This window comes from Neoarius graeffei, chromosome 6 (genome assembly GCF_027579695.1).
Source record: "Neoarius graeffei isolate fNeoGra1 chromosome 6, fNeoGra1.pri, whole genome shotgun sequence".
NCBI lineage: Eukaryota > Metazoa > Chordata > Actinopteri > Siluriformes > Ariidae > Neoarius > Neoarius graeffei.
The window spans coordinates 40,864,845-40,891,464 of NC_083574.1; the positions used below are offsets into that span (position 1 = coordinate 40,864,845).

The 26,620-nt window shown below is 44.7% G+C and overlaps 1 protein-coding gene across 5 annotated transcripts; it reads right to left on the reverse strand.

Annotated features, from left to right (window-relative positions):
* Positions 1-1,661: 1,661 nt before the first annotated feature.
* LOC132887891 (uncharacterized) lies at positions 1,662-26,620 on the reverse strand. 5 transcript variants are annotated; one of them, XM_060923656.1, is made up of 8 exons: positions 26,429-26,620; positions 25,977-26,262; positions 15,375-15,592; positions 12,561-12,659; positions 7,475-7,576; positions 5,852-5,965; positions 3,147-3,255; positions 1,662-3,062 (listed from the first exon to the last, which is right to left on the reverse strand). In XM_060923656.1, exons 2-8 carry the CDS (start codon positions 26,224-26,226, stop codon positions 1,789-1,791), a joined length of 2,166 nt encoding a protein of 721 aa, XP_060779639.1. In that variant the 5' UTR covers positions 26,227-26,262; positions 26,429-26,620; the 3' UTR covers positions 1,662-1,788. The 5 variants fall into 5 exon arrangements, with proteins under 5 accessions (XP_060779639.1, XP_060779638.1, XP_060779640.1 ...); XM_060923655.1 differs by having other exon boundaries at positions 15,375-15,598; XM_060923657.1 differs by lacking the exons at positions 25,977-26,262; positions 26,429-26,620 and adding an exon at positions 25,429-25,874 and having other exon boundaries at positions 15,375-15,598.

Here is a 26,620-nt window from a genome sequence, read left to right on the forward strand (position 1 = left end):
GAGACCCTATTGTTTTTCGAAGGATTATTATTATTATTATTATTATGGCCCAAGCATCGTTCGGTGCGAGACCCTATTGTTTTTCGAAGATATTATTATTATTATTAGGGCCCGAGCACCGTTCAGTGCGAGACCCTATTGTTTTTCGAATGATTATTATTATTATTATTATTATGGCCCGAGCACCGTTCGGTGCTAGACCCTATTGTTTTTTGAAGGATTATTATTATTATTATTATTAGGGCCCGAGCACCGTTCGGTGCGAGACCCTATTGTTTTTCGAATGATTATTATTATTATTATTATTAGGGCCCGAGCACCGTTCAGTGCGAGACCCTATTGTTTTTCGAAGGATTATTATTATTAGGGCCCGAGCACCGTTCAGTGCGAGACCCTACTGTTTTTCGAAGGATTATTATTATTATTAGGGCCCGAGCACCATTCGGCGCGAGACCCTATTGTTTTTCGAAGGATTATTATTAGGGCCCAAGCACCGTTCGGTGCTAGACCCTATTGTTTTTTGAAGGATACTTATTATTATTATTCTCCGGTGTTTGGCCTTATTTGAGGCATTTCCCATGCACGAAAAGTCGTGACATTTGATACACACATCAGTCATTGTCACCACTACTCAGCCACAGACTTTTGGCCCCGGGCATGGCCCAGGACCTTCATAGCGCCCCTTTTTCCATTTCCCATTGAAATGAATGGGTAGAACTTTGGAATGATGATGTCATAAGGCCATTTGGAGTGAAATTACACATGGCCATTTTTAACGTACTCCTCCTAGACCAGGGGTTTTCGAAGTGTGGTTGAGTCAGCCCCCCCTCAGAGAGCAAATAAACAACAGCGCCTCCCCCACAATTTTTGTTGTTGCTATACTTAATGTTCCATTCGTATTTAAAAAAAAAAAAAGGTTGTTGTACACATTTTTATTTATTTATTTTACACATTTTAAACATCTGTGCTTTTTGAAAACATATTTTTTTTACACATTTAAAACATATGAGCTTTCTTAAAACATTTTTTTTTTTACACATTTTAAACATCTGTGCTTTTTTTTTAAAAACATCTTGTTTTACACTTTTTAAACATCTCATAGCATCGTTAGCTAGCACCTCTTGGCAGACAGCACACTGTGGCAGTGGAGCATCTTCAGATACAGTCCATGAAAATCTCATCATCTCATCTCATTATCTCTAGCCGCTTTATCCTTCTACAGGGTCACAGGCAAGCTGGAGCCGATCCCAGCTTTAAATAATCGTGGTCATACTTCCTTCTTTTTTTGCTTGGCCCAGACTCTGTCTCCTCACTCACTGTAGCTTTTGGTACTAAAAATCAATCCATTTTGTCTCTGGCACAGGCTAGCTGACGTTTGCTAAATGTCCGCAATAGTAACTTATTCTGGTTTATTTTTCCTTACGTTGCGCCCCCCCCGAAGAACTCTGGCGCCCCCTAGGGGAGGCACACCCCACACTTTGAAAAGCCCTGCTATAAAGGTACTTTAAAAACTCACATCAAGTTGTCTTCGTATTAAAAATTGTATACACTTGCTTGTCTGAACATTGTGTGCTTTTTTTTTTTTTAGATCTCTCTCTCTCTCGCACTCCCACACACACACACACACACACACACATAAATAACATCAAATGACCCAAGTCTGTAGTTTGAGGAGCAGCATTATAAAAACAGAGAGCATCACAAAAGTCTGGTTCATGATCAGTGTGAACCTGATCCTAGGTACCACAGATTACATAACTGTGCATGATGAGTAACTTGTTTTGCACGTCACCTATACCGGCATCTCTTTGATGGAACATAATCAGAATCATCAGAGTCCTGTGTGTCCGATTCAGAATCTGAATACAGTAAATTAACATCAAACAACACATCTTCATCTTCCTTTTCCTCTTCAGATGACTGTTCTGGAGCACGATTTGGCAGTATGGCTTGGTGACATTCATGCTGGCTCAGTCTGTAGAGCTTCACTTCAGGCTGCAGCCACTTACACACCAAGAGGAAAGCCTGAGTCTCTAAAGAAAGCCTCAGTTTGCCTGCTGAGTCACTGCTTGGCTCTAAAATTACATGTGACTTAAAAGAGGCCTGTGTATCATTTTGGCTTGAAGTTGGAGTCACTGCTGGAGCTCCAGAGAATGGTAATGGTGAACGAGGCTGATGGTATGAAGATTTCGCAAACATTTTCTTAAAGGACAGTATCTGTGAGGATTCCTGCTCAGATGATTCTTGTGTGATTCTGTTTTCTGGAAATGGTGAAATATTGGTTGAAGAAGAAGATGTTTGAGATAAGGATGGCTGAACTGAACGTGGTGATGAAGGGGTAACGAGTTTTACTGAACATTCCAGAGAAGGTGATCCTTCTAATGTCAATGCGATGGTTTTTTGGCCTGAAAAAAGACTAGAAATATTTTCTTGTTCTGGAGATGTCTGTGAAGAAGCCATCAGCTGTGAAGGGACAACCTGTCGCTCTTCATCCACTGAAAGATATGAGAAAGACTCTGGCTGTGAAGACTGAGAAATATTTGTAGAAGAGGAGTCATGGAGAGGAGATGCTGAGGTCATTCTGGGAGGCGTGGACTGGCAAAGTGGAGAGTGAGATGATAGGGGAGTGCATTCCACCTGCATCAGGGATGTTTCGCTGTCATGACTCCTCTGCTCCTCAGAGCATTCTTGGAGGATACTCTTCATTCTCTTGCCATGTCTGGAGCACAGGTGCTCCGTTAAGTCATCTTCAGCTTCCTTCTCGTCGGCAACAAGTCCGATCTCAGATGTCTGAAGACGCTGTTCTTTAAGCATACCTGGATGTTTGCCAGTCTGATCTAAAACACACTCCTCCTTCAACCTTGTCATCTCTTTTTCCAAACTCTTATCTCTATTCAGCCAGGAGTTCTGAGAGGACACCTGGGACAGCCAGTCTTCTTCTGCCTCTTCCAGAGATGGCCTGACAGCTACACAAAGGGGCCCAAACACTGGTCCATCAACTTGAGCTCCTTTTTGTTGTTTACACATCTCTGTACTTTTACAATCCATGTCGCGTGCCGTAACTGGAGAAAAGGAAGAATATATAATGCAATATGTTGAATGCATGGTCAACTATTTATACTGAGACAAACTTGAGTCAAACTTACCACATCTTAGCAGTTTCTTTAGAGCTGTGGCTGGAGACACACTATTACAGGTAAATAACTGCTGCAGTAACTCCTCTTGCCCCTTCAATGGCCCTGATTTTTTTAGAACCTAAATGTGATCAGACATTCAACTGTATTTGGGTAGCAATTTTAACAAAAGGCATTGTCATAAAGCAGCTTCAATCTAGATGGAGATTTATACTTCGACTGCTAATGAGCAAGCCAAAGGCAACAACGCTCTTCTGAGTGACACCGGATAAAGTCATTACTCTTCCACAAATGTATAATTATAAAGTCAAAACTAAATGTGTTGGAAAGATGTTCAGTATGACAATCATGGTGTTTATAACAGCAGTTTTTAGGCACAAATGTAGGTGAGACTGAATATCTGAGAAGTGAAAGGCTTTAGAGTATCCATGCAGGACAGGGGTGTCAAACATCCAGCCCACACAAAGATTCAAAACGGCCCTCACGTCGTCCAAAGATTCTACAATCTTTGCGTCAACCATTACCACGAAACGCAATTCATCCTCCATCCACTAGGTGGTGAGAACCTATTTCAAGTAAACAGCTAGTCATTCGTGACTAAAGAAAGATGGTGAGCTAGCTTCTTGTTGTCAAGTGTAAAGATGTTGTCTAGAAAAGGAAAGTTGAGAAAGAGTCAAAGCTTTCAGGAAAAGTGGATGAAAGCCTATTGTTTTGGGAAGCTAAGAGTAAGCAAACATGAGTGTGCGAATGAAACGTGAAAGACCGACTACAGTAACGGAAAGCGTTAGTTTGGTCCTGGGTTTCCTTTCCTTCGCAACATAACATCTTTTCTTCTCGCTTTCCGTTACTGTAGTTGGTCTTTCACGTTTCATTCGCACACTCACGTCCTCCATTTTTCTCTCCTGTTTCAAATTTGTATCCCACAATGCCTTGCGCGAACGGGGAAAGCCCAACACGTGATGCATGATGTGGTATCTTGAATTGGGTCATGGTGAAGCAGGAAAAAATAGCGGAGAATTTATGGCCACGTGGTCCTAAATTCATTAACTGTTCTATTTTTAAAAAAGCTAATAAAATTGGAAGTCTGTGATTCGAATTCAGTAGCTTTCAGTCCACTAAACAAATAATTAGGTGTCAGGGAAAATTCTTTTTATGACCTACACTTGAAAAATCTGAAAGGCAGTCTACCTTTATGGAATCAAATTTTGTGCCAAAATGTTCATACAATACTTTTGAAATATCAAACAAAAACCACAAATCAAAATACAAAAAAAGAAAAAAAAGTCAAATTTTTTAGACTGGCAAACAAATTATTCGTGTAATCGTGCAAAATATCAGTCTATTCCTCTTCAGAAACCTTTTATTTTTGTTCCGCGTCTTTCTCAGTTTTGTTTGACGTAATTTATTTTGGTTGCGATTCCAGCTTTCTCGTTTGCACTCCCTGACTTTTTGCTTGCAGTTTTGGCACAAACTTCACGTGTGGGTGGGCTGTCCAGGAATGCATTCCCATTGGCTAACTTGTGTTTGACTGACAGCTACACTCAGCCATTCCCTACTCGGATTCTGGCGGACTGTTTGACGAGTGATCGATCCATTGACGGTACACAAGGATCGAGTGGACTTCAGTGGCGACTATGATATTGAATTAATTCAACAAAGTGTAAATTCAATATCATAGTCGCCACTGAAGTCCACTCGATCCTTGTGTACCGTCAATGGATCGGTCACTCGTCAAACAGTCCGCCAAAATCTGAGTAGGAAATGGCCGCAACAGCCTCCGGGGAATGGCTGAGCGTAGCTGTCAGTCAGACACAAGTTAGCCAATGGGAATGCGTTCCTGGACAGCCCGCCCACACGTGAAGTTTGTGCCAAAACTGCAAGCAAAAAGTCAGGGAGTGCAAACGAGAAAGCTGGAATCGCAACCAAAATAAATTACGTCAAACAAAACTGAGAAAGACGTGGAACAAAAATAAAAGGTTTCTGAAGAGGAATAGACTGATATTTTGCACGATTACACGAATAATTTGTTTGCCAGTCTAAAAAAATTAACTTTTTTATTTTTTTGTATTTTGATTTGTCATTTTTGTTTGATATTTCAAAAGTATTGTATGAACATTTTGGCACAAAATTGATTCCATATACCTTTAACGTTAATAATTCTACTGTATGTTTCATGTTAAAAACATCAAACAAAACACACTGGAATATACTTGTATATACTGGGAATTAATTAATGAGCGGGAAATGTATGGAAATTGAATTTTAAAGATGTTCCTATTGAAACCAAACTGTTACGTTTTTATTGCCACACGAGTTTATAGCCTATTGACAGACTGAATGTAAATTGTTGACTGCACTCATTTTCATGTTTCGATGTTAAAAGATATCAAGCAAAAAGTTGGAAATGTATTGAAATGGAATCAAATGAAATGAATGGGAAAATTAGCCTCGTAATTGTTTTAATCATTCCCAATGAAACAGTGTTCAAAACTTCTTGAATAAACTAATCATTCTGCCGTGCAGCTTTCACAGTTGCCCTTTTTAAATGGATGCTCAGTGATTATTTGGCCCTTGATGACCTAGAAATTTGATGACGTGGCCCTCAGTGAAATGAGTTTGACACCCCTGATGTAGGATATTCTACATAAAATAAGGAAGGACAAATAGACAAGAATACAAATGAGATTTTCATACTTGTGACACACACACACACTTACCTGGTCAATGTAGGTGGGTTGTGGAAGGGCTTTGTTCAGTTCTTCTAAATAATGCACCGACCGCTCTTCCAACTTCATGATGTAGTGTTCACCATACTGCTCTTCCATCAGATTCTACACAGCATGATCATAAAAATGTTAAAGATATCAAGGAAATTAAAGACTTTAACCTTTATTCTTTTTATTTTTGCTCATTTTTACAAAAAAAAAAAAGCTTCTTAAGTAGGGCATTTTCCCTGAAACGTCCTGATTTCAAAATTATTAGCACCCCTACAAACATTTTGTTTCAATCTGTATTTTACTGTAAATGTTCTTTATAGACCCCTTCGCAGTAAACGTCATTCATACGTAAGCGGAAATTGCGCGCGCAGCCTGGACCCAAAAAAGACTCAGAAATGCCTAGTTGTGTTGTCGGGTGTCAGAATCGTAGCAGTGATGGGGTTAAAATGTTCAGAATTCCAGCAGGATCTCACCCATTCCAAAAAAAAAAAAACGCCAACATCTATGACTACAAGCCATCAAACGTGTAGACTGGGATGAAAGCACCATCAAAAATGCGCGGGTTTGCAGTGCCCACTTCATCACAGGTAAGATCAGGCTATTTATTAAATCTTTCTTTTTTATTCTTTCTAGTCTTCATTTATTGATGTAGCAAAATACTTTGGTAACGTTTGTCTGATTAGCTGGGTCATAGTTACACAATGTAATGAATATTGTTAGCATGTTAACTTAGCTTTGCATGCAATTTTGTTTGTAGGAGAGCTCTCGCTTGACTCAAGCAGTCCAGATTTTGTGCCATCATTATTTGTGTATGCCGAAAATCACAATTTTAAAGCGAGGATGGAAAGGTAAAATTGTGTGCCCTCACTCTAAATGCCAACTTACGTTGACTGCTCTAACCTAGCTCCCGCCCCGTTCAGTTTCATTTCTGCTCTCTGCCTCTCGCTTTTTACGCAGCTCTGATTTCTCTTAGCTGCACTCTTTACACTATCATTCCTTTCATGCCATTACCTCCTGCAAATTGCTGTTTAGTGTTGGGATTTGCTGTTGTAGCTAAAGCCACATTGCCATCACATCACTGGCATAATTTGATTAAAACAAAATGAATATGAATGTCCCATTGTTAATCAAGTTGTACATGCCCGCACATAATCATATGCGTCTAAAGACTTGTAGGCACGAAGTTTTTCGTGGGTGTACACTGAAGTCTTGTCAATAAGGTACGAGTATATATCTGGCCATTGTAGACCAGGGAACTTACTAACATCGTCTGTCCACTCTTTAATTAAATACGGATCCGGTAGGCGATGTCCACTTGTTAGAGTTAACTTATTTATGTAGCATTCTCGATCTTGTAACGACAATTGTTTTGCATAATCTGACAGCTCATAATGCCGGTCTATGGGCAGCGCCATTGTTTCTGAGTCCAGGCTGCGCGCGCATCCTGGAAACGGTCGGTTTGTTTACAAACATGCGAAGGGGTCTATAGGTACCAAATTTTCATTTCATTTTAAGGGGGATAGAATATTGAAATACTTTCCCATTTTCCTGAAGGTTGTCAATAATTCTGAAGCAGACTGGGTAGAATTAAACACTACAACAACAAAACGCATTTACACTCACTCTAATGTAATTTTTGCGCATTTCTGGGTTTCTTGTCAGTAATTGAACAAAATTCCTAAAGTCCCGCTGGGCCTTCTGCATCAGCTCCATATGCCTGTGACTCTGCAATTAGAAAAGAACAAATTCAACCATCCTCAAATGCAGTACACATGTTGGTCTGAAAAACTTGGTCAGTTCTTCTTATGTTTGAACAAATAAACAGACTCTTAAGCAATATAAATTGACCATGATATAATACTTTTTTTTTTTTGCAAGTCTTTTCACTGAATACCATATAAAGCTGTCTTATCAAAATATTGTAGAAATGAGAAGCCATGGCCTAATGGATAGAGAAGCAGTTTTGGGACCAAAAGGTTGCTAGTTTGATTCCCTGGACCAGCAGGAATGGCTGAAGTGCCCTTGAGCAAGGCACCTAACACCCAACTGCTCCTCAAGACTGCTCTGGGTATGCTGTATGTTGCTCTGGATTAGCGCGTCTGCTAAATGCCATTAATCTATCATATAAATATGTGGTTTACTCGTTAAAAAAAAAGTGTAATGTTTATAATAAGAGTCTCTGCATGCCGTTTAGGCTTGGAAGAAAATGATCTTTCTTCCTACTGTGCATGGCATGATTTAATATTACAGAAACAGCCGTACACTCACTGATAACTTTATTAGAAACACTTGTACCCCAGCTTATTCATGCGGTTTTCCAAATCAATCATTCATCAGGGATGAGAGTGGGTGGTCACCAAAAAAGCAGAAAACAAGATGGCGCCCGAAGCCGGGGGTCTGGGAGGGATACCCCCCCCAGGAAAATTTTGAAAAATAAGGCCTTACAAACCACTTTTCCTGCAATCTGAGCTCATCTCATCTCATTATCTGTAGCCGCTTTATCCTGTTCTACAGGGTCGTAGGCAAGCTGGAGCCTATCCCAGCTGACTACGGGTGAAAGGCGGGGTCCACCCTGGACAAGTCGCCAGGTCATCACAGGGCTGACACATAGACACAGACAACCATTCACACTCACATTCACACCTACGGTCAATTTAGAGTCACCAGTTAACCTAACCTGCATGTCTTTGGACTGTGGGGGAAACCGGAGCACCCGGAGGAAACCCACGCGGACACGGGGAGAACATGCAAACTCCACACAGAAAGGCCCTCGCCGGCCACGGGGCTCGAACCCAGACCTTCTTGCTGTGAGGCGACAGCGCTAACCACTACACCACCGTGTACAATCTGAGCTGTAGTAGATAAAAAAATCTGTTGTCTTTTTTATACATTTACATGAAAATATGTTTCAAATCAATAGGAGTATTGTTTGAATTCAAAATAAAATCACATTCTACATTCAAGGGTATGGTTATAATTTATGATCAACAAAAACGACAAACTAAATTCACATTAAACGTAAGTTTTATTAATTATCAAAATGTTCATATATTAAATAAAATTTCTTAGGGAGAAAAGGTCAGTCACCCTATGTCCTCATTAGTTGCATATGATTTCAAAAAGTCTTTTGAAATATTTAAGTTTTCAAAACTGTCAGCATTAATTCAGATTTACTGACCATCATATACATGTTCAATGTATTAAATCAAACGAATGCTAAGTTTATGGGATAATGTCTATGTACACTTTATACAATTATTTATAGTTCACAGTCACTTCTCATTTTCATTTGATCATTTCGACGACTTCTTCAGCCTTTTGGCCAAAGACAAAAGCTTGTCAGTCCTCTCAATGTTTTTTATACCAGCATCGATTTCACGTACCTTCGCTTCGTCTCGCTTGTCAATTGTATTCGGCATTTTGAGTAAAAAAGCCGATACGAAAGAGAAACGTATTTTTGAAGCGCAGCGACGATGAACATGTGCAAGTTTCGATAAAATAGAACGATGCGGGTACTTTTGTAAGAACTGTTATGATTGGCTTTTGTTCTCTCCCACACTCTTGTAAGAACTGTTATGATTGGCTATCATGCTCTCGCCAGCGATGTTTTGGCCAATTACATTGTAGAAAACACGTATTCTACCGCGAGACTTAGCGAGACTAAAGATGGCGAAACTGTAAACATGTAACATCGTCGTACGCTTGAGTATCACGAAGGAACATACCCCAACTCCCCTCAATGAAAAAAAAAAAATCTCAACGGATTTGGCATAATATCGATTTTTGCTCAGAAAAAGTGGAAATCCGCCAAAAAGCGGAAAACTCTCATCCCTGATTCATGTGACAACAGCTACAGGTCAAGAGTTTCAGTTAATGTTCACATTAAACATCAGAATGGGGGGAAAAAACATGGGATCTCAGTGACGTCTACCATAGCATGGTCACTGGTGCCAGACTGGCTGTTTTGAACATTTCAGAAACTGATGATCTCCTGGGATTTTCACCCACAACAGTCTCGATGGTGCTAAAACATCCAGTGAGCAGCATTTCTGAAAGCAGAAATGCCTTTTTTGATGTAAGAGGAGAAGAGCCGAACTGGGCCTAGTTAACAGGAAGGCTGCAGTAACTCAAACAGACACTCTTTACAGCTGTGGTGAGCAGAAAAGCATCTCAGAACACACAGCATGCCAATCTTTGAGCCGGATGAGTCACAACAGCACATGATAATGTCCACATCAGGTTCCACTCCTGACCGCCAAGAACTGGAATCTGATGGCGTATTCACACCTACGTTGTTTGGTCCGGACCAAACGAACCAAATTTCCCTTGGTCCGGACCTTTTGGGTTGGTCTGAATACAAACCACCGAACTCTGGTCCGGACCAAACAAGCGGAACGAGACCGAGCTGCAAGGTCGGACTCGGTCCGGACCAAAGGAACCCTGGTGCGGATCTTTTGGAGGTGTGAAAGCAGACCGGACCTAATCCGACAGTTTTGCTTTTTTGTACCTCGGGAGCTTCCGTCATTTGTCGAGCATTATGGGAAACAGAGTCTTGACACTCCACCGCAAAGTGCAAACACTGTTTTGGTTGTCAAGGGAACCTTACAACAGTCGTTCAGTCATTCAGACCAGTGGTAGGCTAGACTACAGAGTACAAAAAATGAGTAGGGGGCAAACGTGGGCCGAGGAAGAAACGCGTACCCTTGTGGATATATGGGCAGATGTCCACATATCTGAGCTTTTGGAGAGAACACACAAAAATGCCGACGTGTTTGCTGTATTCAGTGAGAAAATGAAGGAGAAGGGGTTCACGCGCTCCCCAGAACAACGTCGGCTAAAAGTGAAGAAACTCCGTCAGACCTACATTAAAATCAGGGACATTCTTTCAAAAAGTGGCGGTACTAGCGACGCAAAAAAGAAATTCATCTATTGCGTGAAGAGCCAGAACTGTCACAACATGATGTGCGCTCATCAGCGCTATCCTCCGTAGCCGCCTTGCCCTTTGTCGTCGTCGTTGATAAATTACTTGTACAACAGCATAGTAATCGCACAATTGTGAAAACAGTAAAAACTGGAAAAAACATATAGCTTTGATGACATTAAAAAGAATAACAGCACGGAAAGCCTCCATGACTACTTTTGAACTTAACGCTTTGTGCGCGTGTCGTCTCTGACCAATAGCTGAACGACCTCAGGGCGCGTGGCTTTGTTGACAGATTTTGGTCCGCTTACTAAAATGTACAGTGTGAAAGCGAACCGCACCAAAATGAAAAAATAAAAAAAAACATCTGGTTCGGACCAAAGCAAGTGAACTATCGAACTATCCTGGTCTGAATACACCCTGAGTCTACAGTCACTACGTTTACATGCACATAGAGAATCGAATTTCTGCCGTTGCTCGACTGAAATCGAAGTTCAAAATGCCATGTATACACCTTAATTCGGCTGAAATTGAACCGAACTTGGTTTCTTGGAATCGAGCTACACGACCTAGATTATGCGATTGTAGCCGAGCTACTTAGTGCATGTAAACCCTATTGAGCTACGTATTCAAGCTACTTACTTCAGCACTGCCCCTTCCGGAAGTGACGAGTGACGAGACCACAAGCGGGAAACACAACAGCCTCGGTCGGCATGACAACGAATCATGACAACGGCATGAATCTTTTCTTTTTGTGGCATTGTTTGCACTGTTAAAATTTAGCTCACTTACTGTATCACCAAATACATCTGTACAGCTGTTGCATAGCTGTGAATTGTGTACATAAACAAGTCATTGTATTTGTGTGTATATATATCTCCAACATCTGAAGAATGTCAATAAAAACAAAACAATTGAACTTTGTGTGTTTATTAAGACATAAGTTAAATTGTAAGCAAAAAAAAAACAAACATTTTTTTGTAAGCAAAAAATGGACTTTAAAAAAATATTATTGTGCAAAATAAGTTGTCTTACAAAACAGTGGTCTGCGCCGGACAGTTTGTAGCCATACAGTCTGTTAGAGCAAGCCTAACAGCTTGAACACGGAACTGCAAGTGTTGCCAGATTGAGGGGTTTTAAGTGCATTTTAGCGGATTTGAACATGTTTTGGGCTGGAATACGTCAGCAGTATCTGGCAACACTATAGCTCTTCTTCATGACGACAACCGGAAGTGTACCAACACGATGGGGCGTGTAGCGCCACGTGTGGCTCGGGTGCACAATGCACCTTGCACAATAGCCCGATTTCACTTGTGCATGTAGGATTGGATTTCTCTGGCACCCCTGCTGGGACCCTTTGCTCGATTACCGACAGCAGCTCGATTTGGACGTGCATGTAAACGTATTGAGTGTGTACAGGCTCAATGAAACTGGCCAAGTGAAGACTGGAAAAAGACCAATTGGATGATTGGACAATTGCACGAAAGTGCAGGTGTATGGGTGTTCGTAATAAAAGTGTATACCACAGTGATATGAACTGGAACAAAATGATTTGCATATTTAAATGCATGTTTGTGGTAGTGACCATATTAGGCATATCTTGAGAAGAACCTGAATCCAGAAGAACCTTTACTTTTCAGACTTTCTTACTGATGAAAAGGTGAAAACATCAGCATGTGAAGGGTTTCACAGGCTGTGCACATGTATGAACGAAATATATTGTTTTATGTGTGTTGTTCTTTGTAGCTTTAGCGTCCCCAAGAGGAGAAAAATCCAACGTCTACTTACACTTCTATGATACTGTGAGAAGCTGTCAGGAAAAAACTTTACAATCTTGTCGGTGATGCTTTCTATAGACCGGTCCTCCCACAACATCCACATAATAACCTGAAACATACACGGAGCCATAAAAATGTCAGCACTACATTAGTTAATATTTTGATCTTACACTGTGTTCCAAATTATTATGCAACAAGTGTTTAAGAGTGGTAAGGTAAGATATTTTTTGTTTGTCAGTTAAACTCATGAATGGTAATGTGCATCAGGGCTCTGTATATCACTGAAACCAATTGAAGACACCTGTGCTAATTAGTTTGGCAGGTGAGTCCAATTAAAGGGGAAACTACTAAAGAAGGTTGTCCCACATTATTAAGCAGGCGACCATTTTCAACCAAAATGGGCAAGAAAAAGGACCTGTCGGCTGCTGAAAAGCAACAAATAGTTGAATGTTTGGGTCAAGGCATGGCAACAATCAAAATTGCCAAGAGACTTCATCGCGATCATCGCACTATCAAGAAGTATGTAGCTCAGCGGTCCCCAACCTTTTTTGCGGCACGGACCGGTTTGATGTCAGACAATATTTTCACGGACCAGCCTTTAAAGTGTGGTGGATAAACTGTGGTATTTCCTAAATATAGTAATAAACGTGAATCCACTGTCTACTCGTATGCAACTTTATTAGCAGCATCCTCGTAACATCGCGTCAGCAACATAACATGAGTCATGTCCTCTCTCCAACATTCTTGGTCGCTGAGATAAGTGTCTTGACATGCGTCAAGAGCAGAGCATGTGAGCGGAGCGGACGAATTTTGAAAAGAGCGCGGAGCGGGATTTTTTTTTCAAGGATGGGAAGGATGGAGCGAGGCAATGGCCCGCTCCAGTTTCGCCCCGTTACCGCTCACATCACGAGTCTGAAGCATGCCCAACGTGGCTCAGAATGAACGACAGCGGTGTTTGTTTGCCACCTGCGCTCCGCCTGCTCATGATGCGTTTAGAGGCGGCTCGGAAAAACACGTTTCCACGTGTTAAAAATTAATTAAGTGGTTGTAATGGCTGTAAAAAGCGCGGGGGACAGAGGGCAGAGATACAGGAAGTGCTCCACGTCCGCTACGCGCATGCGTGCACATATTTTTTGAGCGAGCGTGGAGTGGAGCGGGATGCAATCTTGGTGGAGCGCTGAGCGGTAACGGGCGAAGCGGCATGGTGCGACATTGAGCGGGGAGCGAGCGGAGCGACCACCTCCGTGAGCGAGGACCGAAATTCTCGCCGCTCCACTCCGCTCACATGCTCTGGTCAAGTGTGAGTTATAGACGGATGTAACGGAGAGAATCCGGTCATTTTTCAAAATCAAACATCGTTCAGACTCAGATAATGAATGAAACGGAAATAGTGCAGGTTATTTATTCTTTCTGTGTGGCCCGGTACCAAATGACCCACGGACCGGTACCGGTCCGCGGCCCGGGGGTTGGGGGCCGCTGATGTAGCTGATTCAGAGCACACACGTGTGCGTGCTGATAATGGAAAATCCAGGACTCTTTCCTACAGGCAAATACGTTGGATCAAAAGAGCAGCTGTAAAAATGCCCTGTCATAGCAGCAGACAAGTTTTTGAAACTGCTGGTGCCTCCAACGTGCCCCAAACAACAAGATGCAGGGTCCTCCAGGGGTTTGCAGCGGTGCGTAAGCCATCGTTTCGACCTCCCCTATCCATTGGACACAAGCAGAAACGGCTCCAGTGGGCCAAGCAATACATGAAGACTGACTTCAAAACTGTTCTGTTCACCGATGAATGTCGTGCAACCCTCGATGGTCCAGATGGATGGAGTGGTGGATGGTTGGTTGACGGCCACCCCATGCAAACAAGGCTACGGCACCAATAAGGAGGTGGTGGAGTGATGTTTTGGGCTGGAATCATGGGGAGAGATTGTCGGCCCTTTTAGGATCCCTGACAGTGTGAAGATGACATCCATAATGTATGTGGAGTTCCTCAAAGAACACTGCCTGCCATGGTTCAAAAGGAAGAATCGTGCTTTTCGAAACAAGATCATTTTCATGCATGACAATGCACCATGTCATGCTGCAAAGAATACATCTGCATCTCTGGCTGCAATGGGCATCAAAGGAGACAAACTTATGGTGTGGCCCCCATCCTCCCCTGACCTCAACCCTATTGAGAACCTTTGGAGCATCATCAAGAGAAGTGTTTATGATGGTGGGAGGCAGTTCACATCTCAACAACAGCTCTGGGAGGCTATTCTGTCCTCATGCAAGGCAGTTCCAGCAGATACTATCCAAAAACTGACAAATTCAATGGATGGAAGACTTGAGAAGATTCTTTTCAACAAGAGGTCCTATGTTCAGATGTGACTTCACTTGTGATAATGTTTTGATTTAAATAGTGTTTGATTTCAGTTACATTTCAGTTAGTCATGACCTGCTCATGTTTCTAATTTCACACATGACCATTTTTTGTTCTTTATGACAATAAAATGTTTGGAAACTCAATTGTGCGTAATAATTTGGAACATGCATTTTGGGTGCATTTGTGTTTTTTATTTCTTAAAAATTTACTGTTATCATTGGGAGGTTCGTTCAAAAACATTTGAATTGTACTCTAATGGTTGATGACTGGAAAATCATGATGACTGCCATTAATATAGATAATTTAGGAAAATCTGAGAAAATATGATTTGCATAATAATTTGGAACACAGTATATGGTGTTAATTGATTCATTAGGCTTGACTACAAATACCTGACAAGCTCTATGAGGAATGCATCTTTGATAATTGCAAATCACCATCACATCATAAAACCACACTTACCAAAGTTTTCAGGCCGAACATTATCTTCATGTGCTTGATGGGGGTCACTAGCTGAGGTAGTAAAGCGTGTGTAGCATTAAAGAACTCCATGACTTGTTCAAAGTGTTTGATGTCTCTGGCCCGGATGACCGCCCGGGACTCAGCCGCCGCCACACGGATACTGCATGGATCCTTAAGCGTTAGGCTGCTCCGGTCACCTTCCAGCCAAAGCGGGGGCCCTAAAACTTTTACACAAGATAACATCAGTCTTCAGTGGATCCCCTTATCTAAACTGGTCTGTATTAGAGTCTGACTGGTAAATCGGCATGTTATTATCGGCCGATATGAGCTAACTGTTGATAAATCAATAGCAGCATTTATAACAGCCAATAAATGACAATTAAAAGACAAATGGAGAGACGGAAGATGGATTTTTCAACTGTTATGAGTGATGTAATTGTTTAGTTTGTCCACCGGAGGGCACAGTTAATCTCCACTGTTGGCTGGAAAGCCACAAATCATAATCAGCGGACCCAAGCAGAGTCGAGCAGAAGAGCAAGGACATGTCAAACAGATGAAAACATTCAGCTATTTTTAAGTCAGTTTTTGTTGCAGAGCCTAATCTAGGGCGCGTAATACGCGATAATACGCGTTTTTTATCTGTCTGTCGCACATCCACTTTTTGGGCGCGAGAGTGATATCGTGTATCTATTCATTATGTCGCGCATTTATAAGTAGAGAGCGTGTAGTCGCATGTTACTGAATCTTGTGCGCATCAATTTGTCAGCACCAGCTAGCAAGCACTGCAGTAAATATAGCGTTGTTTACACACTGTAGCGCGGACGATGCGTGGGTGGAGCACAGAGGACGGCAGGACAACGTTTGGGAGGTAGTAACAGCGTATTTTATTAATAAACTTTTCAGTCTAAAAGAACTCGCAGCACACAGACACACTCTCAGCCTCCACTCCCGGGTCGCGCTCCCTCTGCTCTCTCTCAGCCTCTTAAAATAGGGAGCGGTTTACTGGGAAAACACACACAAAACACAGGTTAATTACCGTCAGGTGTAGCGAATCTGCCACTCACCTTCCCCGGCTCCACCCTCCTGTCACAGACCGATGCTTGACCACGCCCCCGCTGCCACATACCCCCACCGCCCGACTCAGGCCGGGCGCCCGTCCGGCCCGCAGCCGACTCCCCCCCCCCCCCTTGACGGGAGAGGAAGTCCGCCACGACCATCTGCGCCCCCGGCCTGTGGACCACCTTGAAGTTGAAGGGTTGGAGTGCCAGATACCAACGGGTGATCCGCGCGTTGGCATCCTTCATGCGGTGGAGCCACTGGAGGGGCGCGTGGTCCGAACAGAGGGTGAAAGAGCGCCCCAGCAGGTAGTAACGGAGGGCGAGGACCGCCCACTTGATCGCCAGGCACTCCTTCTCAATGGTGCTGTAGCGCCCCTCACGCACTGACAGCTTGCGGCTGATGTATAGGACTGGGCGGTCCTCCCCCTCCACCTGCTGGGACAAAACGGCCCCCAGCCCTCTGTCCGACGCATCCGTCTGCAACAAAAAAGGGAGAGAGAAGTCAGGGGAGTGTAAGAGTGGCCCCCCACACAGTGCAGCCTTTACCTCAGAGAAAGCCCGCTGGCACTGCTCCGTCCACTGGACCGGATCTGGTGCCCCCTTTTTAGTGAGGTCAGTCAGCGGGCTGGTGACGTCCGAATAATTAGGTATAAACCTACGATAGTAGCCAGCCAGCCCCAGGAACTGTCTCACCCCCTTTTTGGTCTTGGGCCTCGGGCAGGCCGCAATCGCTGCAGTCTTATTAATTTGGGGATGCACCTGCCCGTTGCCCAAGTGGAAGCCCAGATACCGTACTTCCACCCGCCCAATCGCACACTTCTTCGGGTTGGCTGTGAGCCCCGCTCGCCTCAGCGACCTAAGGACGGCCCTCAGGTGTTGCAGGTGCCGCTGCCAGTCATTGCTATAAATGATGTCGTCTAGGTACGCGGCCGCATAGGTGGCGTGCGGCCGGAGGACTCGGTCCATCAGCCGCTGAAACGTAGCGGGCGCCCCAAACAGCCCAAACGGAAGTGTGACGAACTGGTGTAAGCCGAACGGTGTGGAAAAGGCCGTTTTCTCTCGGGATAATGGAGTCAAGGGGATCTGCCAATATCCCTTCGTCAAATCCAGTGTCGAGTAAAAGCGAGCCGTGCCTAGTCGATCGAGCAGCTCATCAATACGAGGCATTGGGTATGCGTCGAATTTAGACACCGCGTTGACTTTTCTATAGTCCACACAGAACCGGACCGACCCGTCGGCCTTGGGAACCAAGACCACTGGGCTGCTCCAGTCACTGTGGGACTCCTCGACGATGCCCATTTCGAGCATGGCCTGAAGTTCTTCCCGAACCACCTTTTTTTTGTGTTCGGGTAGTCTATAAGGGCGGCTACGCACTACCACCCCCGGGGGCGTCTCTATGTGGTGTTCTATGAGGTTCGTGCGACCGGGCAGGGGCGAGAACACATCCGAAAACTCGGCCTGCAACTGGGCGACCTCCGCGAGTTGGGTCGGGGAGAGGTGGTCTCCACAGGGGACCGGAGAGGTACGTGATGCCAATGACCCTTTGGGGACCTCCGGCCCCAGCTCCGCCTTCTCCGGAACTACCGACACCAACGCCACGGGGACCTCCTCATTCCAGAGTTTCAGCAGATTGAGGTGGTAGATCTGTAGCGCCCCCTCCCTGTCCGTTCGCCTAACCTCGTAGTCGACGTCCCCGACTCGCCGTGTGACCTCAAAGGGTCCTTGCCACTTGGCGATTAATTTGGAGCTCGATGTGGGCAACAGGACGAGTACCTTCTCTCCCGGAGTGAACTCTCTAAGGCGCGTGCCCTTGTTGTACAGGCGGACTTGCCGTTCCTGGGCCTGCCGCAAATTCTCCTGAGTTAGGTGGGTGAGCGTGTGGAGTTTTGCGCGCAGATCCATAACGTACTGAATTTCGTTTTTGCTCTGTGAAGGTCCCTCCTCCCAATTTTCCCGCAGTACATCTAAGATGCCGCGCGGCTTACGCCCGTATAATAATTCAAACGGGGAAAACCCCGTGGAGGCTTGGGGGACCTCTCGCACTGCAAACAACAAGGGTTCGAGCCACTTATCCCAGTTACGTGCGTCCTCACTTACGAATTTTTTAATAATATTCTTGAGGGTGCGATTGAACCGTTCAACTAAACCGTCCGTCTGTGGGTGATAAACGCTGGTGCGGATCGGCTTAATACCTAGTAGCCCATACAGTTCGCTCAGTGTTCGTGACATAAACGAGGTGCCTTGGTCAGTCAGAATCTCTTTCGGGATTCCAACCCGGGAGATGACGTGGAAGAGGGCCTCCGCAATACTGCGTGCTGAGATATTGCGAAGAGGCACCGCTTCCGGGTATCGCGTTGCATAGTCCACCAGGACTAATATAAAGCGGTACCCTCGTGTTGACCGATCTAATGGCCCAACGAGATCCATCCCAATTCTTTCGAACGGGGTCTCGATTAATGGTAGGGGGCGCAAGGGCGCTTTTGGAATGGCCGCTGGATTTACTAACTGGCATTCGCGGCACGCCGTACACCACTTACGGACGTCGCCGCGAATCCCCGGCCAATAGAATCGGGCCATTATCCGGGCGAGTGTCTTATCCTGCCCGAGGTGTCCAGCCATGGGATTAAAGTGGGCCGCCTGGAATACCAATTCCCGGCGGCTCTTGGGAATTAATAACTGGGTGACTCGCTCTTTCGTCTGAGTGTCCTGCGTCACTCGATATAATCTATCCTTCAAAATGGAAAAATAGGGGAAGGACGGGGTGGCGTTCGGCTGGAGCGTTTGACCATCGATTACTCTCACTTGGTCAAACGCGTGTCGCAGAGTCTCGTCTCGCGATTGTTCCAGTGGGAAATCCACGAGGGATTCCCCAATAGAAAGAGGAGGGGCCGGCGGCTCCTCCCCCTGTCGCGGAGGTGATGTAGACGGCTCTGCGACCGCCGCTCCAGCCAAAGCGACACCGGGACCCTCCCCCGTCAACCGGCAGGACCCACTCTTTACTAGGCGTGCCATTAAACCCCGAAATCCCGGCCAATCGGTCCCCAAGATCAAAGAGTGGGTAAGGCGAGGATTAACCGCCGCCTTCACTATAGATTTTTCCCCTCTAAAATATATGTGGACTGACACCAACGGGTAGCTGTGAATATCCCCGTGCACACACAACACCTTCACCCCTTGTGCTCCCCCCAATGCCTCGTCTTGCACCAGGCTTTGGCGGATCGAGGTCTGATTGCAGCCTGAATCCACCAACGCCTGATATGTAGCCCCTTGTACACTTACCGGTATGCGATACGCTCCGGCCCGATCGAGGGCAGCCTCTGGCGCGTCGGGGATCCGCACCACCGCCCCCACCTCCATCGCTGCACATTGTTGCTGCAGGTGGCCCGGTTCCCCGCAGCGCCAGCAAACCGGCCCGGGCCTCCCCTCTGCAACTGTGTTCTGGGGCTCACTCACCTGAGGGGGGGGAGAGACAGACACAGAAGGGAGAAACGGGAGGGCACCACGGGTGCGGCGGGCCGGCTGGGGTGGGGCCGGCCCCCGCCTCCGTGGTGGGGGAATGGGGCGAGGACGGGACACGGGAGGAGGGGGGGGAAGACAGAGAGAGAGGGGGGGAAGACAGAGAGAGAGAAGAGGAGACAGAAGACGATGTCATCCGTTGTCCTGCCGCCGGTACAGCCGCCAGATGATCCTCCGCCAGTCCTACGGCCTGATCCAGCGACGCCGGGCGGTGGCACTGGACCCACTCCGCGGTTCCGGCTGGTAAGCGGGCAACGAACTGTTCCAGCGCCACCTGGTCGATGATTCCCTCGGCGTCGCGATCTTCGGCCCTCAGCCACCGCCAGCAGGCGTCCCGGAGCTGCTGGCCAAACGCGAACGGGCTGCCGGCTTCCTCCATCCGCAGCGCGCGGAAGCGCTGGCGCTGCTGCTCCGGCGTGCGCCCCACGCGCTGGAGGACGGCCCGGCGAAGGTCAGCGTAGGCCAGCCGGCGGTCGGCGGGGAGCTGTAATGCGGCCAGCTGCGCCTCTCCAGTCAGGAGGGGGAGGAGGCGCGCCGCGCGCTGCTCCATCGGCCACCCCGAGGCTTCGGCGACCTGCTCGAACAAGGTGATGAAAGCCTCGGGGTCGTCCTGCGGGCCCATCTTGGTCACAGTGAGGGGAGACGGGCCCGCGGCCGGGGCGCTGGTGGACCCCGCCGACGCGAGGAGCCGCCGGAACGCCTCTCGATCTTCCTGTTGAGCCAGCACCAGGGCTTCGAAGCGGCGCTCCTGCTCCGTTCGGAGCGTGACGAGTGCCTGGTGCTGGCTCTGCTGAGCCGTGGCGAGGGCGTGGACCAAGTCCGCGAACGGGGAGGATTCCATGGAGCTGTAGCACTGGTGCTCCACCTTTTCCCGGGTTTCGGCACCACTGTAGCGCGGACGATGCGTGGGTGGAGCACAGAGGACGGCAGGACAACGTTTGGGAGGTAGTAACAGCGTATTTTATTAATAAACTTTTCAGTCTAAAAGAACTCGCAGCACACAGACACACTCTCAGCCTCCACTCCCGGGTCGCGCTCCCTCTGCTCTCTCTCAGCCTCTTAAAATAGGGAGCGGTTTACTGGGAAAACACACACAAAACACAGGTTAATTACCGTCAGGTGTAGCGAATCTGCCACTCACCTTCCCCGGCTCCACCCTCCTGTCACAGACCGATGCTTGACCACGCCCCCGCTGCCACACACACCAATCGGAAAATATCGGAAAGGACCGAAGTATTCCGAATGGTTTATTTAGCGGGTAAAACAGTTTTGTGAACTATTGTATCATTGGTCACTGAACCGGAAGACAGTGTATCTCAACCAATCGTGTGAAGTGTTTTAAAAATACCCAAAAGCACATGGCATATCGTTCTGTCTCATCCAAACATAACATTCAGAGCCTCCAGGATTTCACGATTTGCAACATCAACGCAAATTCAACCAATCCCCGCGAATTCAGGGCGGCGTTGCAATTCTATCCAATCACCGCAACTTTCCCGCAAATTTGACCAATCGTTGGCGTCGTCTTGCTGTGACGTCGACAAACTACCTTCCGCCTTACTTCCGTGTATACGTTCAAGAGAAGCAGCATGTGCGCAGTGTTGCCAGATTGGGCGGTTTTAAGTGCATTTTGGCGGGTTTTGAACATATTCAGGCTGGAAAACGTCAGCAGTATCTGGCAACATTGCATGATGTTTACAGTGAAGGACTGTGTGCACTTTTTTTTTTACTTAATACAAGAAATTCATGGATGCCAACATTTTTGCCAAAATGGTATTTTATTTTTCATTGTTTAGGGAGCTTCAGCATCATACTGTGAGATCCTGTTCAAATTGTTTTTTTTCTTCTATGAAGCCTGAGCCATTTATTTTATTAGTTTATAATTATTGTTTAATTTAGTCTTCAGGAGAGACTGCCTGCACACAGTACTAGTATTAATAGTTTTTTTTCTTACATGAAAGCTGAGGCATTTATATTATATTTGAAGGTAACTTCATGTTGTGCTGTGAGGTTCTATGCACTTTAACTTTTGAACCAACAGGTGCATTTGGATAAGTAAAGCCTATTTTTCTGCATTTTTGTAGTCCTGGTAATCTTACACATTCTACATGATTGCTAGTTGGTTTTTTTGAGTAATTTGTTTAATTTTTCTTGTTGAAAGTTCAATTTAGTATTATGTTAATGATATTCTAAAAGTAAAGATTAATAAACCTGTTCTGTTTATAGATGTACTCTTGAAAATATCTACCAATGTATTACTTATTTTTCTGTCCCCACTAACTGGAACAAATGAGGGATATTTTTACCCATGTTAATATTTTCTGTCCCCTGTTTCTACAACTAGTGAGGGATCTGTCCCCTATTTTCAAATTCCTAGATTAGGCTCTGTTGTTGTACTCATAAATTAATGGCATATACATACAAATTGTATTTTTGGGTTTTAAAAAATTATTTTTTGCACAGTCCCTATATAAATAAATGAATAAAGTATCCTGAAGTATTTCGTAGTTATATTAACTATATACCTTGAAGACACACAACTAATAAATGTCCATGATTCTAAACAAATATTTGTTATGTACACAGTAGGCATATCAGACGCTCGCTGGCTGTGCTGTGAAAATTCTACATGCAGACGCTCATCGAAGTTTCCAAGCCTGTCATTGCTTAACTCTTGAATATTTTCTATCGTGAATATGATCATTAAAAAGCTTATAATCTCTGCTTTCCAAAGAAACATATCTTGTTAAGATCTGTTCAGTACTTTGGGAGTAGCAGCAGGTTGAAGTTGGTACAACAGAGTTCACTCGCTGCTCGCGGGACGTCGGGAAACTGCTGGTGCTTTTTGAGTCATGGGAAAGCGGTCAGGCTTGCTCTCTCTCTTCTGATCAGTTTCCGACTGGATTACTCGTGAATATCAATCAGATAACTTTTATAGGGATGTTCTCTCGCTCTTACTGTTTCTGATGAAGTGTTCAGCAAAATCTTCTGTCAGCTAGTTTTGACGTTATGATTCACGGGAGACTTTGAAGTGAGTTTTCATAGCTTTACCTACTTATTTTTTTCAAATCAAACTGATTCATGGAAATAAATAACTATTTTAGAATATAACTGTAGCTGTTTTGATGAAAAATACTGAGATCTTAGTGGTCAGAATGATCTTTAAAAAAAAAAAAGGAAGTTAGAAACACGAGGGTCAATTTCAGTTCAATTAACTGGAATTATTTATTGGATAGGGGCGGCACGGTGGTGTAGTGGTTAGCGCTGTCACCTCACAGCAAGAAGGTTCTGAGTTCGAGCCCCGTGGCCGACGAGGGCCTTTCTGCGCGGAGTTTGCATGTTCTCCCCGTGTCCGCGTGGGTTTCCTCCGGGTGCTCCGGTTTCCCCCACAGTCCAAAGACATGCAGGTTAGGTTAACTGGTGGCTCTAAATTGACCGTAGGTGTGAATGGTTGTCTGTGTCTATGTGTCAGCCCTGTGATGACCTGGCGACTTGTCCAGGGTGTACCCCGCCTTTCGCCCGTAGTCAGCTGGGATAGGCTCCAGCTTGCCTGTGACCCTGTAGAACAGGATAAGCAGCTACATGGATGGATGGATGTGTATTGGATGTGGATAACACGTTTTTTTCAAGGTTAGCCTTGAAAGCTGCAAATATTAATCTAAATACAAATCATTTATATTCTTTAATATAAAAACTAGTAGGCCCTACTTCTGAGAAATACAAAGGCCTACAGAGCACAAAAAGGGTATCAGAAGTAATCTTTCATTACTTTTTTATTTTGAAAGAGAATGGTAAAACATCTGATCTCATTCGTTAATGAGGCCCATTTTGGACCATGTTATCCTAATACATAATATTACGTCAACTTTCTAAAAATTAAGCCATTTCCTCAAGTTTCAATTTATAATGTCTCAAGAAAGGATAAACATATTTTAATTCTGTAAAAAGTATGTTGTTCAGCATTCAATTCTGAATTCAATGAGACCAGTTTCAAGTAATTTGGATCGAATTCGAGTTTTCACCTGATCTGCTAACATACAGTTAATTTTCTTCATGTACATTTCGGTCTGCTGGACTATTTTTGTACTATTCACAATATTTTAATACATTTATATTTGAATTAAAGGAGAACTGAAATCATTTTTAAACTTGCTTTATTTCTTAATTAATATAATGTGTTATTCAATTATGTTTTCGGTTTTAGTAACCTTATATAGTGACTAGTATTGGCAACTAATTACAATTAAATATGATACTTATCGGCCTATTCGGTTTTTGGCCGTGTTGAATTTAGTTCGTTTGGTCCATGACAGGCATCACTTATCCACGCAATCTTCACCAGACTTGTGCGAGACTTCAAAACGTGAAGTGTCAGCCAGGTGTCAGTGCCACCATTTTGAAAACTGGTTTCCCAAACAAAATATTGCACAAAAACGAGTTTAAATGACGATTCCTGCCTACTTTTTTCAAACTTTCCTGATTGCTATCAAAACAAACAAAACTTCCGGCTTGATTACATCAGCATTCGAAAGAGGGCACGCGCGTCTTTTGACAACGTTGGCAGATGTCTGTTGCTTTGATTTCCGCTGTATGTTTTACTTCCATCCTACGATGTCTCGCACAGGTCTCAACGAATCTTGTTTACGGCCATTGCTTTGACAAATGGACTGATATATTACAGAGCATATTTCAAAACACTCATAACTTGCTACAGCAGCGACAAAATAGCGATAAAAAATGCATTCCTATATTTAATAAAATGAGAAATAGAATTTTGATTTTTTTAAAAATTTGCCTTCAGTTCTCCTTTAAGACATGTTTTGTCCTTTTTTTTTTTGGATGGTGGATGTCAGCTGATGATATTCCTTCCATTCATCATCTGTAGCTGCTTATCCTGTTCTACAGGGTCACAGGCAAGCTGGAGCCTATCCCAGCTGACTACGGGCGAAAGGCGGGGTACACCCTGGACAAGTCGCCAGGTCATCACAGGGCTGACACATAGACACAGACAACCATTCACACTCACAATTCACACCTACGGTCAATTTAGAGCCACCAGTTAACCTAACCTGCATGTCTTTGGACTGTGGGGGAAACCGGAGCACCCGGACACGGAGAGAACATGCAAGCTCCACACAGAAAGGCCCTCGAACCCAGGACCTTTTTGCTCTGAGGCAACAGTGCTAACCACTACACCACCGTGCCACCACTGATGATAATATTGGTTATCGGAAATCACAGATCCTTTTTGTCGTTGCCGGTATCAAAAAAAACTTATTGTTTCCAACTCTGGTCTGTATCATCCTGGCTGCTGTTGAAGCTATGGATTATTTACCATGATAACTGTAAACGACTTTCACATTATTATAAGATCTGATAGCAGTACAGTATTTGTGACAGGAAAGTCCCAGCAAAAGTGAAAGGTAAGATGTATAAGGCAGTAGTGAGACCAGCTGTGATGTATGGATTGGAGACCGTACCCTTAACGAAGAGACAGGAGGCAAAGTTGGAGGTGGCAGAGTTGAGGATGTTAAGGTTTGTGATGGGAGTGATGAGGTTGGACAGGATAAGGAACGAGGACATGTGGAGAGCTTGGGAATTAAGCTAAGAGAGATGAGACTGAGATGGTACGGGCACATCCTGAGAAGAGATGCAGAGCATGTGGGAAGGAGAATGTTGAGGATGGAGCTGCCAGGCACACGAAAACGAGGAAGGCCAAAGAGGAGATACATGGATGTGGTGAGAGAGGACATGAAAGTGGCAGGTGTGGTAGAGAAGGATGCGGAAGACAGGGAGCAATGGAGATGAAAGATCCGCTGTGGCGACCCCTAATCAGGAGCAGCCAAAAGAAGAAGATGGCAGTACAGTATATCTGAAGAGGATATTAAATAGTATACTAATTAATTTCTAAGTAATACTGAACTGTCCACCTGTAAGGTGCACTAACCATAAAGTGGGCGTGGTTATAAGTCAGGAACACAGCTGTACCGGATATCAGCAACAAAAACACACAACACATAACACACACCCTGTAAGACGTCCATCATGCGGTTCGTCCAGGCATATTCAATAATCCACATGGGTAAAGCGGATATGACGCCGGAGGAGGTTTTCTCACACCACAAACTGTCGTCCATCCCAGAACCACTCGAGCATTCTCTCTCTCTCAGACCCACACTCCACTCTCCGCTCTGCGGGCAGTGATCTGTCTCGGCTTTAACCGCCCCATCCCGGATGTTGCTGTAGTGTCCATCAGCTCGCGCTCTGTCTGCACGCATGAATATTCATTTCCGGTGGACATGTACGGGCAAGTTCTGACAGCAAAGACAAAAGAAAAGAAAGAAAAAAAGAAATAACTTTTAAAAGGTCATCATGCAACAAAACAAATCTAGGTCCAGCAGACAAAATGATAAAACTAGATCTCATTAATCTTCCACCGAAAAGTTCCACTAGTTTTGCCTCTTTATGCATTTCCCCTACCTTATACAGTCCATGAAAGACGGAGGCTGAAATACAAATGACTCGCTGTTCCCTACACAAGTGCACTACACAGGGTAGGAAATAACGGCTCCCACATGCTACATAGTGCACTTTAAATCCATTATGCAGCCATTAAGGAATCAGCCTGAGACAAGGACAATGCTAACGGCTAACCAAATACAGTAAATTAAA